This window comes from Opisthocomus hoazin, chromosome 8 (assembly GCF_030867145.1).
Source record: "Opisthocomus hoazin isolate bOpiHoa1 chromosome 8, bOpiHoa1.hap1, whole genome shotgun sequence".
Classification (NCBI taxonomy): Eukaryota; Metazoa; Chordata; class Aves; order Opisthocomiformes; family Opisthocomidae; genus Opisthocomus; species Opisthocomus hoazin.
This window is the reverse complement of record NC_134421.1, coordinates 72,108,291-72,122,666: the sequence shown is the minus strand read 5'-3', so window position 1 is coordinate 72,122,666 and position 14,376 is coordinate 72,108,291. Positions and strand designations below refer to the sequence as shown.

Here is a 14,376-nt window from a genome sequence, read left to right as displayed (position 1 = left end):
CAACCGGCAGTTCCATCTGTTCCAGAGCCTCGCGGTTTCTCCAAAGCTTCGCAACTCCAAGGAGGCTGGAACTGGGTTCTTCTAACACAAACCGTGTAAGGAGCAATTACAGAACAGCAAACCTGATCCTACCAGCTCTGCTCACCGGAGTGTGTATTACCAAGCTGCTGGAGGAACACAGACCGTAAATACACGATATTTGAAGCTCATCAGTGCTACTCTAGACGGATACAGAATCAGAAACAAAAAAGCTGCCACTTCTAATCTTTAACTTCATACAAATGTAAGCTGTCATAAAATACCTTTGCATTGTGTTCATACTACTGGGAAAAGCTGCCATTCTTTTATTAACAATTCTTCCCAGTATTACTCTGTCATTGCACATTAGAACCAGCAGCTGGAGAGTTCTGAGTGATAATGAAACCTGTAACAAGCCATCTTCAGCCGTCTTTTCCAAACAATAAGGGAATTAAAATTTCAATTTAAATGCAGAGGTTTGAAACATGCTTCAGTGGCAAAATTACTTCAATTAATGTGAGCGGAATACAAAGAACAGACTGCAGAAATGTGATGCAGCAACCAGAAATTATGCCATTAGAGCGCCTGCATCAACCCAAGACGACGACTGCAAAGGTCTAATTTCAACTGTACATATCACAAGGCTACAGGCAACAACATTAATCAGTGCTCCAATTTCAATGTGAAGGATACAAGCTCCTTGTCAGCTCACTTTGGGCTTTTTATAAGCCACGAGCATCGTTTACCTTGAGGAATGAAACAAAAGGACAGAGAGATCTATATACACTCCGCACCCCTGACAGCTTAGCAATTATTTTACATAATATTCATATCATATGAAAGGAGAAAGGAAATATCCTGCAGCCAGTGAGTGATTACAACACCACAGTCTTGCAGAGGCACTGCTAACAGAAGATGGCAAAAGCCAGTGAGCCTACAGCAATTCTTGCCCAGCACAAAGCTCCAAGCGCAGGTAGGTCACGATTTCTTTATGACAGGTACACTCGTCTTCAGATGGGAATTGCAAGCGTCAATGAACAGCTGAGACAGCGTGGGCAATTTTCACTTGAGGTTTCTCTGCATTCCTTATTTAAAAAAAAAAAAACCAACTAACAGCTGCTTTTTATATCATTATCATTTGATTTCTTAGAAAAGATACTCTATTCTGAAAAAAAAAAAAAAACAAATCAACCAACAAACACCAGCATGGTACACTGCAGAAGTCCATACTTCACTGAGGTCTAATAGAGGCTCTATCTCGTAGCCTTTGGCAACCTCAACTACACACGCACATGTATCTGTGTATGTATGTATAAAAGCACATATGTGTATATATATATAAACTGCACATGCAATACACTGCAAACCAGTAAAATACCACAAATACATATATTGCAAACCATTTCTAAAGCATATTCTATGGGGTTGGACTAGATGACCTCTAGGGGTTCCTTCCAACCCAAAACTTTCTATGATTCTATGATAAATCCTAAGTATCGTTGTTTTTCTTCTTACACCTCCTATCCTGTATTCCCGATAAGAAATTAATTAATTTTCTGGAAGTTCCTTCTGAAAAGCACTTTTCTGAATTTAAAAAAAAAAAAGGCCCCAGAAAACCAAACCAAACAAAATGGCAAGTCCATCAGCAGAAGAAAGCACCACGATTTCAACTGATCCTGATGTTACCTCTGAATACCACGGTTTCCTCCCCATGCTGAATGCCCTTAATTTTACATCTACTTCTTTATCTCTTGTAACTGAAAATACCAGACCAACACCACCCTCTGACTTCCTACACCAGAAACCTAACGAAAGGTTTGGCAAAAGCTGACTGCACTCTTCTCATACATGCTGCCTCAAGTCATTGCCTTCCTGATCTCTTTTCAGGAATTCTAATAGGTTTTACACAACATTTTATGAAGTATGAAAATACCACTCCGCATCACACAACAGAAATGGACACATCAGCCATCCCAGATGGCTTACAATATGTCGGGAAAGATACAAGGCAATAGGTCATATTAAAAGGACCGTGAGACGCTAAGGAGAATAAGATTGAGAGGGTTCTGGAAGATGGTTCTAAAAAGGAAGAAAGGGAAAACTGTGACCAGATTATAGAAAGATGATTGCACCGGGTGTGGCATGAGAAGACAACATGAGCAATACAAAACAATGAGAATCATAGAATGGTTTGGGTTGGAAGGGACTTTATAGATCATCTCATTCCACCCCCCCTTCCACCAGACCAGGGTGCTCAGAGCCCTGTCCAAGCTGGCCTTGACCCAGGACCTTCCGCATGTGAAGGAGAACGTGATGGCAGAGTGAAATCACACAAGAGGATCTGACTGCAACAAAAGTCCCGACAGGGTTACACATCCCATCAGAGAAAGGGAGGACGAGACTGACATCAAACTGTTGAAAACACTTCAGAGGGAACAAGGTAAGTTTTAGAAAGTCATGTTTAAGGTAAAATGAGATAAAATGGAAAGAAGGAAATTAAAGTTTGGGCTCTAGGAATATGAAGTGACAACACCAACATTTCCAGCTCTTTATCCTGCTGAATAATGACTTATTAAAAAGAAGTGAAGAGGCACACCTAAGAGAAATACAAAGGACAGTGAAGCAGAAGAAAACAATAACAAAAAAAGGCAATGAAAAGATTTCATTCAAGGCATTCTCTGGCAGACACAAAGAGGAATATGAACAGACATACTTCTTTTGCCTTCACTTTGGAATCACAGACTGCTTGAGGTTGGAAAGGGCCTCTAGAGAACGCCTAATCCACCGCCCTGTGGTCACCCAGAGCCAGTTACCCAAGACCACGTCCAGTCTGGTTTTGAGAATTTTCCGCGGATGGAGACTCCCCAACCCCTCTGGGCAACCGGTTCCAGTGTTCAACCATCACAGAATCACAGAATCACAGAATGGTAGGGGTTGGAAGGGACCTCTGTGGGTTATCTAGTCCAACCCCCCTGCCGAAGCAGGGTCACCTACAGCAGGCTGCACAGGACCTTGTCCAGGCGGGTCTTGAATATCTCCAGAGAAGGAGACTCCACAACCTCCCTGGGCAGCCTGTTCCAGGGCTCCGTCACCCTCAGAGGGAAGAAGTTCTTCCTCATGTTCAGACGGAACTTCCTGTGCCTCAGTTTGTGCCCATTGCCCGTTGTCCTGTCACTGGGCACCACTGGAAAGAGCTTGGCCCCATCCTCCTGACACCCACCCTGCAGATATTTGTAGGCATTTATAAGGTCCTCTTGCAGCCTTACAGTAAAATCCATCCTTACAGTAAAAAAGTGGTTTCTTACTTTCATATTTTAATTACTAGTATAAGACAGTTCCAGGAAAGCAGGGATGGGAGCCTGGTGAAGAATGGTGCTTGTTAAGTTTGGAAACAAGAGAAAGAAAAAGATCGTTATTAGAGAAGTTCTGGAAACTTTTATCTCCACCACAAGACTGGAATTGAAAGGTATTCTTGTGAAAGAGGTGGAACTGAAGAGGAAAAACACTTGAAGGGAGGGAGAAAAACGATGAAAAAAAAAGAGGTGGAAATAAATCGAAAGGATCAAGAGTCCTGGTAACAGACCTAGAAGATGACAACGAGGAGCAAACACACCTCAGTGGTGAAAGACAGTCTCCCCTCTGAATAATGACCGTTGTGCGTGCATTCTGGGAGACGAAATAGGAGAGAAACAGGATAGTTTTTCCATAACAAAAATGGGTTTTAAATAATTGATAAAATATAAAGAAAGAAGACGATACAAGCAGTTTTCTGGGAAATTAATCATAAAATAAAGCGCCAGGTTGCAAAAGCAGAAGGAAATCCTATATGCATTTCAAATGGGTAAAGAACAAGATGGCTACAGAAAGCATCAGGATCGGGACAAGTAATGAGGTAAAGACAGCTCTGAAAGACAAGAGCTAACCGAACAGAAAGGGAGACTGTGACCCTAAGTCCAGTCAAGAAGGATCAAAACAAAACCAAAGCGAAATCCCAGTACAAGAAAGCAGCAAATGACAAAAGAAACCAAGCAGGAAAAAGCTGCAGACAATCACAGCGGCGGCAGATCTGTCTGCGGATCAGCAGCCAGCTGCCCAGTGTGTTTTGTGGCGGGTACCGGCCCAGCACGCGGTACCACGTCTTACCAGCATGTCTGTTGCGTTGAGGTAGCGCTTGCTGGCCATGCACTGTTCCAGCTTCTGAGGCACCTGCTTGATGTTCTCTATCTCATCCAGCAAATTCAGGACGTGTTTGTGCTCAATCCCTTCGATCCACAGCTTGCGCAACTCGTCCCGCTTGCAATGCAGCAGCATCTTGCACGACAGCAGATTCTCCTTCACCTACAAGCAACACGACAACAGATTAATTAAATCTGTCCCTGCAACAGGTGCTCCTAACGCAGATCAGCCCTTTCCCGCATTTACTCTATTAGGAATCCAAAAAATATCACAAGACTATCAACAAATCCAAGTTCCTTGAAGTTCCTGGTTATTTGGCTGAAAGGAAACACACAGTACACACAAACCAGAACTGCTCTCATAGTCTAATCTTTTTCAGTACAAGTTTTGTACCACGAATGAAAATTCAACTGAACTATCCTAATGTGAACAAATGCAGGATCCTACTAACCACGACCAAAGACTTCTTAGCACGTTCTCCAAAAAATCAATTCAGTATTTTGGCATACAGCAAGAATCCAATTTTCAGTGAAAGCAAATAAGCCACTACTAATTTTTCCGCTGTAAACATTTTCCATCTGCCTATTAAATCTTTTGGCAAGTCTCCTCCTTTCTTCAAGTCTGGTGTCCATTTCTTGAAACCTGACTCTCTAAGAGTAATTTTACTAATACCTCGAGCAATACCAATTTTTTTTTTTAAGAGATACGGTTTCACTGGAAGAAACAGCAGTTAAGACACAACTCAATTCAGCATTTCCATTAATTATCCAGGCCTTTACATCACCCAGAGGAACACTTTGGTGTTTGCCATTCAGTTTTTTTCCGAGCCTCGTGCCATCCTCTCTAACTGGCGAAGTCTCTACTGTTCTGCCCCATTTGGGAAACATCAGGAGTTGTTCTTCATTCTCTCTGCTCAAACGCGCAGCCTGCATTCCCTGCTTTCAGGTTCTCCCAATATCCTCTGGTAAGGTCAGTATAACCTAGCTTTTCCTGCATAATGCAAATCAATAATACATATTAAAACGTGGAAGCGATTAACAACACAGCTTCACACACTGCTTTCACACTACTCTTGTTTTTGTGATAAGTTATGAATACTTAGGGTTTAACCTTTTCGCAGGCTGAACTCTCACTGAATTACACATGAAGAGAGATTCTCAGAAGTAGGCCCTTCAATTTATTTTTAAATAATGAGCTTCAAAGCACTCCAGAAATCCCACTTCAGCTGCACATTCTCCTACCTTGTCCATCCAAAGGCAGTTTAAAAAAATACATGCGACACACATAGACGGATCAAAATACAGACAACCAGTAAATAACAATAGCTACCTAAGACAGCCTCCATCCAGAGTCAGAAGAGATTAACATTTCAATATAAAAATACTGCACTCTGAAATGTCCTTCTGAAATGGATAACACAGAAAAATCGCCCGCCAACAGAGAACCTAATGTAAGAGTGTCATAACTTGCAGCAACAGCAGCGGCAAACTAAAACGCGTACAGAGCTCATTTCAGACCTGGTCCCTGTTCAATATCGCAATTTAAACACTGACCTAGCACGCCGTCATCAGTGGCCTGCTGTCACACAGAGCCAAATTAGGTCAGCAAAGCAATCGTGGGGCTAGAAGGAATCTCACAAGGCATTCCTACTCCTGTCCTTGCAAGAAAAAAGATCAACTGTATCTACATTTGGGAGCAGGGGACGGAATGAACAGCAAGTCTGTAAGAAAGAACCTTCCCCTGGCAGGCCAAATTATTTCTACTTCAGAATTCAGTTTTACGGCGGTAACACCTCTAAAGCTAGATTCAAAACTAAGCCTTTCCCAACAGGAATTCGTACAAGAATTGACTACAAAAGGCAGATACACAGAGGGATCTGGTCTACCTGTCACTTCCACAGTTCCTAATGCAGGCAAATGCCCGTGCGATCATCTACCTTCCACAAGTGAGGAACTTCAAAAGGAAGTCTGACAGCGTAACACAGATTGATGACAAACCAGATCTGGGGACTCCCATGAGATTAGGTCAAAGCTACTTCAATACATATCGACCAAAACAAATAAGAAAACTTAAATATCAAAAGGTCCTTCACCCCTACAGTCATTCTTCTAGACAGGACAAAAAGGTCACACCCCTGCATGTTCGTTTTGACCTCTGCAAAGCTTAGCATACTGTGTGAAAACAGGCCACTGGCTACAGTTTATTTCAAATTTAGTGCAATTGATCTCTGCTTTCAAAGTGCTGAGCTTTGTACATAAATCCTAGAATGAACTCTTACCCTTAGAAAGCATCAGAATGATCTCATTTTCTCTGAAAATGCTAAATGAATTTCAGAAGTCAGAAGGGTCAGTACGTAGCCCCAAAAGGGTAAAAGCCTGCTGCTCCTAAAGCAGTGCAGTGAAAGGTTTTAAGCTGAGACCTCCACGGAGCCAGGGGAAAACAAAGCAGAAGAAATTTACTTTGCAAAGTTTAGCTCTAGCAAACTACACGGAAAGTAAAAGCTATGACAGGAGTCCAAAGAACTGATCTATTGCTCCAGGGAGAGAGCAGATGGAACAAGTCCACAACAAAGAGTGCCAGAGTTATTCACTGGCACGCTACCGAAGTGTGAGCGCTCTGAATACAGAAAGATACGGGGGCACGGAGTTCATGTGCATTCACACAACAGAAATGAGTTTGGAAATAGCACCAAAATTCATATTCTCTGAGCAAAAAGCAAGCTGATGAATCACTCTGACTATTTAGGAGGTGGCTGGAGGCCAACAGATCAAAACACGAGCAGATTAGATGGAAAGGTGTTAGCTTAGCAGCCTGCAGACTACCAAAACCTGATAGCAACCTGCCCAGACAACAAAGGAACAGAGGGCACCGCAAAGCTTTGCGCCTCATATCCACGTCTCATTTTCCTTCCTAATTATTCGTGTTCTCAAACAACAGAGAGATCCGATGGCAAACATGTTGCTAGTAAGATGTAGCCTGGGACCATCGTATTAGGACTGTCTTGTCCACTCCTAGCCATGCCACAGAATGCTTTGAAAAATCAGGCCTCGTTCAGAATTAGTGGGTAACTGTGCTTTCTCAAGTCATTTTTTAGGTCAGTTCAGAATGACGACAAGTAGCTGGGAAAAGAGAGAGAGAAATAAAAGGTGAAAATGGGAGCCTGCAACATCACACTACGAATGAAAGGACAGTACACAGCAAAAAGACCGAGGAGTTGCACAGATCTGCATCCAGAGCACACACCATCAAGCAGATGCAAACACAAAGACATGAAGAGGGAGTCTTCACCTGCTTGATCTTGTTGCGCGAGTTGGTGATGCGCTCCGTGATGCTCTGGTACGTGCGGATGGCGGTGGTGAGCTCGGTGTAGTGCTGGACAATGAGCTCGTCCAAATCCCGGTCGCATTTCTCGTAAGCTTCTTCCAGGCGGCCTTTCTCAGTCTCTCGGTCCTCAACATCATCACTGGTAGATAAAGTCCTAAGAACAAAAAGATCACAACAATAGGGATATTTGGAAATTACGTGGAAGGACAGGAAGCCTTTCCCTAAAAAATGCACTACCTACCCACTCTTACTAGCCTGTAGACTTCACTGAGTGAAGTTTATTTCTGGTAAATGCGTCTGTCTGGTGGTCAGTAGAGAACAATTCAAGAAAATAAAAGGCCATAAATACTGTGGTTTGTTACTTCCCAAATTTTCAGATGCATCAGAGCTTTTCTACTACGCTAGTGGATTTATAAAAAGGGAAAGTTATCTATTAGTTATTATATTTCCAGAGAATCATTAATATGGGCACAGTAGAACAGATGAAATATATCCTGATTTATTATTTACAAAGAACCATAAAGAAGAAATTCTACTTTGGACTCGGGGACCAGTGCAACTATTTTTCAGGAGCGTTACAGTTACTACTGCTCACCTGCCAAAAGTTCACTAGGGGTATCACAACTACACAGAGAAATCCACCAAAACCCTACCCACGCCTCCCAGTAGTCAATCTGTTTTCAAACATACACCATCACAGCAAAGAAGTGTCATAGCCCCTTATTTCCCCCCCTCATTTATTTTAACCTCTGAGGAACACAATCTAGTAAGATTCTTAATTTTTTTTAAGTTAATGATGATAAAGATTCCAATAAAAACTGTTGAAAGTTTAATGAGACTGGTGCAGGAGACCAAATTTCTTGGTCTCACTCCAAATTTCTGAGATTTACTCAAGAATCTATACAGTCTTCTCTTTCTCCCTCTCTCTCTTCACCCTGCCCAGCCCCTTGAGACCCATCCTGCCACCGGATCCCGAAGCCCACACCTCAAGTAACTCAATCGCACTACCAGAGAGACCCAGGAGACAGCAATATCCCAAAAGACATATCCCTATATCCTACTGTAGCTAGCACTCAAAAAGCTGGTTTCTGGAAAAAAAAGTCATCCTGAATTTCCCTCTTTCTCTGTCTTTGGAAGGGTAGCTATGGCCCACACACGTTTCTGCTTTAAATCACCAATACAGACATTGAGAACTGTATACTTCATGGTGAAAAAGAGATCAGTTACAGTAGTTATCACCTGGTATATCATAACCTTAAGAACCAGCAGGGATGAATTCTGTAGCTCTACTGACAGTTCCTGAACCACTTTAAAGAACTTACGATGAGAAAATAAGCAACAATAAAGACATTAAAAAAAAAAAATCACCGCATACAAACCGGTTTGGATCATACGTTTGAACATCACGAAACAATCACAACTTGCAAAGAAATTCAGAGCATCTGCTTGCTGAAAGTCAGATGCCTTTAGAGATACAACCAGGAGAGCATGAACACGTGGAGACTGTTATGTCCTTTAAACCGCAGAAGTTCAGACCAAACTGAGGCACCATCTCAAGATGGTATGCGTGCTCCGCTGAAAGAAAATAAAAATAACAAGAGACTGGAGCAGCCAACCCTAAAATACACTGCCAAAAGTAAAAGTGAACTTCTTGAGTGTTTTTCTTCTCGATTTTTAAGCTATTTGTATAAAAAAAGTCAGAGTTAGGAGGAGACAAAAAATCCACTGCTGAATGCTGCCGCCGCTCCCCTCTGCTGCCATAATGGCTTTCACTTTGGATTTGTTAAAGTAATGAGGTCCAGTCAAACTAAAACCAGTATCTTCTGCTGTCAAGTAAGACAGAAAACATTAAATTTCCTCGCAACAACAGTCACTTGTCCTCTACAGTGAAAGTCAGAAGCTAAGTGAGAACAGCTTGCACATCGCTGAAAAATAACAAAGGAGAGAAACCTATTTCCTTACGGTTTACTTAAGAGTATCTTCAACGACAACACGCAGGACACGAGAAGGGTTAGTACTTGATCAGATTTTTCTGAATTCTTCAATACTATTAAGAACGTAGTAGGAACTCAAGTGCAAAGGCTCTTCTCAAATAAACATAAACGAAGAACTTCAACATACAAGAAATGCTCCCTCTCTCTCAGAAAGGCAACAGAGACGCACCCGAAACTTCCAGTTCACTACTCCTTCCTCCCTTCACAGAGAAACAACAGGCTGTGCCACCTACTCACGGATTCCATCTTTATAGAGAAAAAAAAAGCGCCATTTCACAGGGGATCACGATTCCAGAAAGAGCAGCTAAGGAAACTCAAGTGAGCAAGCAAATCTGTACCACCATATGGAACACGGCACGAGAGGCAGAGGAGCACACGCACACTTGTCCTGCTCAACTACCAAGAAGGACAGAGGAGTTACAGCCAAAATCTACCCTACAACACTCTGCAAGGAGACAATGTACTCAAGTGATGTATTCTATTTTACACCGTTTTAACACTCCTTTTCACTTTCAGATGGCAGGGGCAGAAGGCTGTACCAGATACCACGTGGAGAGGAAGAGCAGAGCTCCTCTGTCTTTTGTTACACCTCGGAGTATCTGAGTGGGTGCCTCACACCATCATCCCCGCTCCCAAATACCAAGAGCCGCCCGCTTCACAGGGGATGCGGGCGCACCTCTCCTTTTGCACGCAGAGCACGCAGAGATGATGACCCCCTCCTCATTCCACTGACAAAGTGGCTTCTTCCAATGCATCAAATTTATCTGTAGCATTTCAAGTTCCACGCTACGTGGTAGCTACAGCAACAGGAATGCCTTCTGATGTTACTACTTTAATATTCTACTCCCAAACATGCTTAGTTGTGTCTTAAATCACATTTTCACAAAAAAAAAAACTTTTCTTAATTTATACTCTACGCAAAGCACTTTAATATCATGCAAAAAAGGACCTGGACAGCAGTACAGTAGTTTGAAAATAAGCTTGGAATGAAGAAATTCGAGTTACAGCCTCTGCTGTACCGCAGATCTCCGACATCGCGCTTACAGCTCCCCCACACTGCAGACCCCATCTGGACACCAGAGCCTGAGCTACACACGGCTCGTAGCTACTACCAACTGCTGCTGTGATTATCTGCATTTCAGCAGAACGGGCTGAGCAGGCAGATCTGCGTCCTGGTGGCCCAGTTTCTCCTTCTCACCTGGGGAACGCACAGCACTGGTTCCTCCAAGAAGCAGGCTGTGGTTACACGCACTACAGAATCACACAGAATCACAGAATGTTCGGGGTTGGAAGAGACCTCTGGGGGTCATCTAGTCCAACCCCTCTGCCGAAGCAGGGTCACCTACAGTAGGCTGTAGAGGACCTTGTCCAGGCGGGTCTTGAATATCTCCAGAGAAGGAGACTCCACAACCTCCCTGGGCAGCCTGTTCCAGGGCTCCATCACCCTCAGAGGGAAGAAGTTCTTCCTCATGTTCAGCTGGAACTTCCTGTGCTTCAGTTTGTGCCCGTTGCCCCTTGTCCTGTCACTGGGCACCACTGAAAAGAGCTTGGCCCCATCCTCCTGACACCCACCCTTCAGATATTTGTAAATATGTATTAGGTCCCCTCACAGCCTTCTCTTCTTCAGGCTGAACTACGCAGTACTGCAACACGCCAACGCTGTTCGCAGAGGTCACGTAGACAGACGAAGTAATGTATGAAGAGGTGCTAAAAACCAAAGCTAAGCATAACTCACGCAACAATATTAAAGACACGGTGCTTGTGAGATGCAGTGAAGTCTGGTTTCATGCTATAACAGGTGGATACAAAGCATGTGCAAGGAGAAGTCTGGCAGTAAATCCTCCTCTGCTAAGACCTCTTGCAGCTGAATACGCTTCTTTTGCGCAGAACTGCTTATTTTTGCTAGAAGAAGGGTCTTCAGCGCAGTCAGACCAGACACGAACATATATCCTTTTTAGGAACTGACATATTGTTTGAGTTTGAAGCTGAACAATATTGCTTGTCTCAGTAGTTAATGAAAACATCGATTCTCTCTAACGCGCGTTATGGATTGCAGGAGAATCGTGCCTTGCTACGGACAACATCGAAGCGGAACCGAACTGGCCTACACCACAGACTAGAAAAGTTTTTCGTTTCAATTAGACAAAATTCATTTTCAAAATTCCTGATCTGCCAAAGCTGTTCAGGCATTGGCTTGAATCCATCCGCAATGCCAGCAGTTTGTTACAAAAGCTACGGATCTTTCCACGAGGCTGAGACCGCGTCACTGCAGCGTCGCAGCACCTCACGAGCCTTTTCTACTGCTTCACCAAGCTCCTCCCAACTTACGCTTCCTAAAAATACGGACGTGACCGGGAGCTGTTAAGCAGATTCAAACCGTGCTGCCCGACTTTTTTTTGTCCTTGTACCTGAGTTTAACTTGCCCTCTATAGGAAAAATAGTTTTTACTAAAACCTTTAGACATTTACATTTACACAGCCAAATAGCCAAGTGCAAGGTGCTGAACGTAGGTCGGGGCAATCCCAAACACAAGTATGGGCTGAGCAGAGAGTGGCTCGAGAGCAGCCCTGAGGTGAAGGACTTGAGGGTGCTGGTGGATGAGAAGCTCAAGATGAGCCGGCAATGTGTGCTGGCAGCCCAGAAAGCCAACTGTATCCTGGGCTGCATCAAGAGAAGCGTGGCCAGCAGGGCGAGGGAGGGGATTCTGCCCCTTTACTCCGCTCTCGTGAGACCCCACCTGGAGTCCTGCGTCCAGCTCTGGAGCCCCCAGCAGAAGAAGGACATGGATGTGTTGGAGCGGGTGCAGAGGAGGGCCACGAACATGATCCGAGGGCTGGAGCACCTCTCCTACGAGGACAGGCTGAGGGAGTTGGGGCTGTTCAGCCTGGAGAAGACAAGGCTCCGGGGTGACCTTAGGGCAGCTGCCAGGACCTGAAGGGGCCTACAGGAATGATGGAGAGGGGCTTTTCCCAAGGGTGTGTAGTGATAGGACAAGGGGGAACGGCTCTAAACTAAAAGAGGGCAGATTTAAATTAGATGTTAGGAAGAAATTCTTCCCCAGGAGGGTGGTGAGGCCCTGGCCCAGGTTGCCCAGAGAAGCTGTGGCTGCCCCCTCCCTGGCAGTGTTCAAGGCCAGGTTGGATGGAGCTCTGAGCAACCTGGTCTGGTGGAAGATGTCCCTGCTCATGGCAGGGGGGTTGGAACCAGATGATCTTTAAGGTCCCTTCCAACCCAAACCATTCTATGATTCTGTGATTCTAAAACACAGATGTTTATGAAGCATGAGAGAAGGTCACATTAGGACCTGTACCTTAAAAACCACAAAACACGTCAAAAGAAGGACAAAGCTAGTACAGCTGGACATCATAAGCCTTTGTGAGATACCACAAGCTTATTCCTACTGAAATGATGTAATGACAATGTTTAACTAAAAGGACAAATTTTAGTTGTCTTTTTGCTATTTGTCTAGTTAGATATATAATATACATTTGCTGCCATCTTCAGCAGAATCAAGAGGCTTTAGGGGGGAAAAATCAGCCCATCAGGCTGAGCACTACACACCTCCTCACACAGTCTAAACTCAAGTTTTGAACTCACAATACAGCCAGTAATAGCACGAAAATATTGCCAACCCATATTAAAGAGAAACGAGACTGGGGAAGGGTCTGGAGAACAAGTCTGCTGAGGAGCGGCTGAGGGAGCTGGGTGTGTTCAGTCTGGAGAAGAGGAGGCTGAGGGGAGACCTTCTCACTCTCTACAACTCCCTGACAGGAGGGTGGAGTGAGGTGAGGGTTGGTCTCTTCTCCCAAGTAACCAGCGATAGGAGGAGAGGCAATGGCCTCAAGTTGCATCAGCAGAGGTTTAGATTGGATACTGGGGAAAATTTTTTTCCTGAGAGAGTGGTCAGGCATTGGACCAGGATGCCCAGGACAGTGGTGGAGTCCTCATCCCTGGAGGGGTTCAAAACACGAGTAGATGTGGCGCTTCAGGACATGGTTTAGCAGGTATGGTGGTGTTGGGTTGATGGTTGGACTTGATCTTGGAGGTCTTTTCCAACCTTAATGATCCTACGATTCTATGTTTTAAGCCCACCACACAGCCAGTAGTAGCATGAAAATACTGCCAGCCCATATTAAAAAGAAGAGTAACAGGAATACAGAGGTCTGAAGGCTCCAGTCCATCCAGCCTGACTTCAGCAACCTCAGCAGCACACGCTGGGAACACAATTCCCAATTAAGTCTTTTTCCACACTCGCAGTTCTCTGAAAAATGAGCTTCATACGCAGCGGTATCCCAGAATCCACCATGATGAGAGCAAGACAAAGGAATCACTCTGTGATAGACACTCTGACCATAGTCTGCCCATACTTGGAGGGATGTGTGCAGTTCTGGTCTCCTCTCTCTTCTGCTGCCCTTGGAAGGGCAACTAAAACAACGGAAGGGATGAAGCAGCTGTTCTCTGCAGACACCAAGGCCAAGACTCTTCAGTTTGGAAAAGAAAAGGCTGAAAGGTGATATGACTGAGGTCTGCAGAAGTCAGAAATGAGATGAATAACATAAAAGCAGAACAGTTTTTCACCAAATCATGCACTACCAGAACTCGCAGCACTTGTTGAGACCATCAGGAGGTCAGTTTAGGGAAGGATAAAGCACACTTACACTGTAGGTAGTGAACTCCTGAACCTTGCTGGGGGATTTGAGGCTCACAGCACCAGCAAGGTCAGAAGAAGGATTTAAATGTATTCACAGACAACAGATCAAAACAAATACTGAAAGAAACTAGCTGGAATGTGTTCTCCAACATCTCTAACTCAACAAGTACAGACACTCGGGGAAACAGAGAGGTACCGGACACCAACACGTGG

The 14,376-nt window shown here is 44.2% G+C and overlaps 1 protein-coding gene across 1 annotated transcript in view; it reads right to left on the bottom strand.

Moving 5' to 3' along the window:
• Positions 1–14,376, bottom strand: part of EXOC4 (exocyst complex component 4) — a 481,096-nt gene that overhangs the window by 446,430 nt on the left and 20,290 nt on the right. Inside the window, exons 2-3 of the mRNA XM_075429015.1 lie at positions 7,483–7,672; positions 4,162–4,356 (exon numbers count right to left, since the gene is read on the bottom strand). Coding sequence (XP_075285130.1) covers positions 4,162–4,356; positions 7,483–7,672 — 385 coding nt within the window. The remainder of the gene's footprint in view (positions 1–4,161; positions 4,357–7,482; positions 7,673–14,376) is intronic.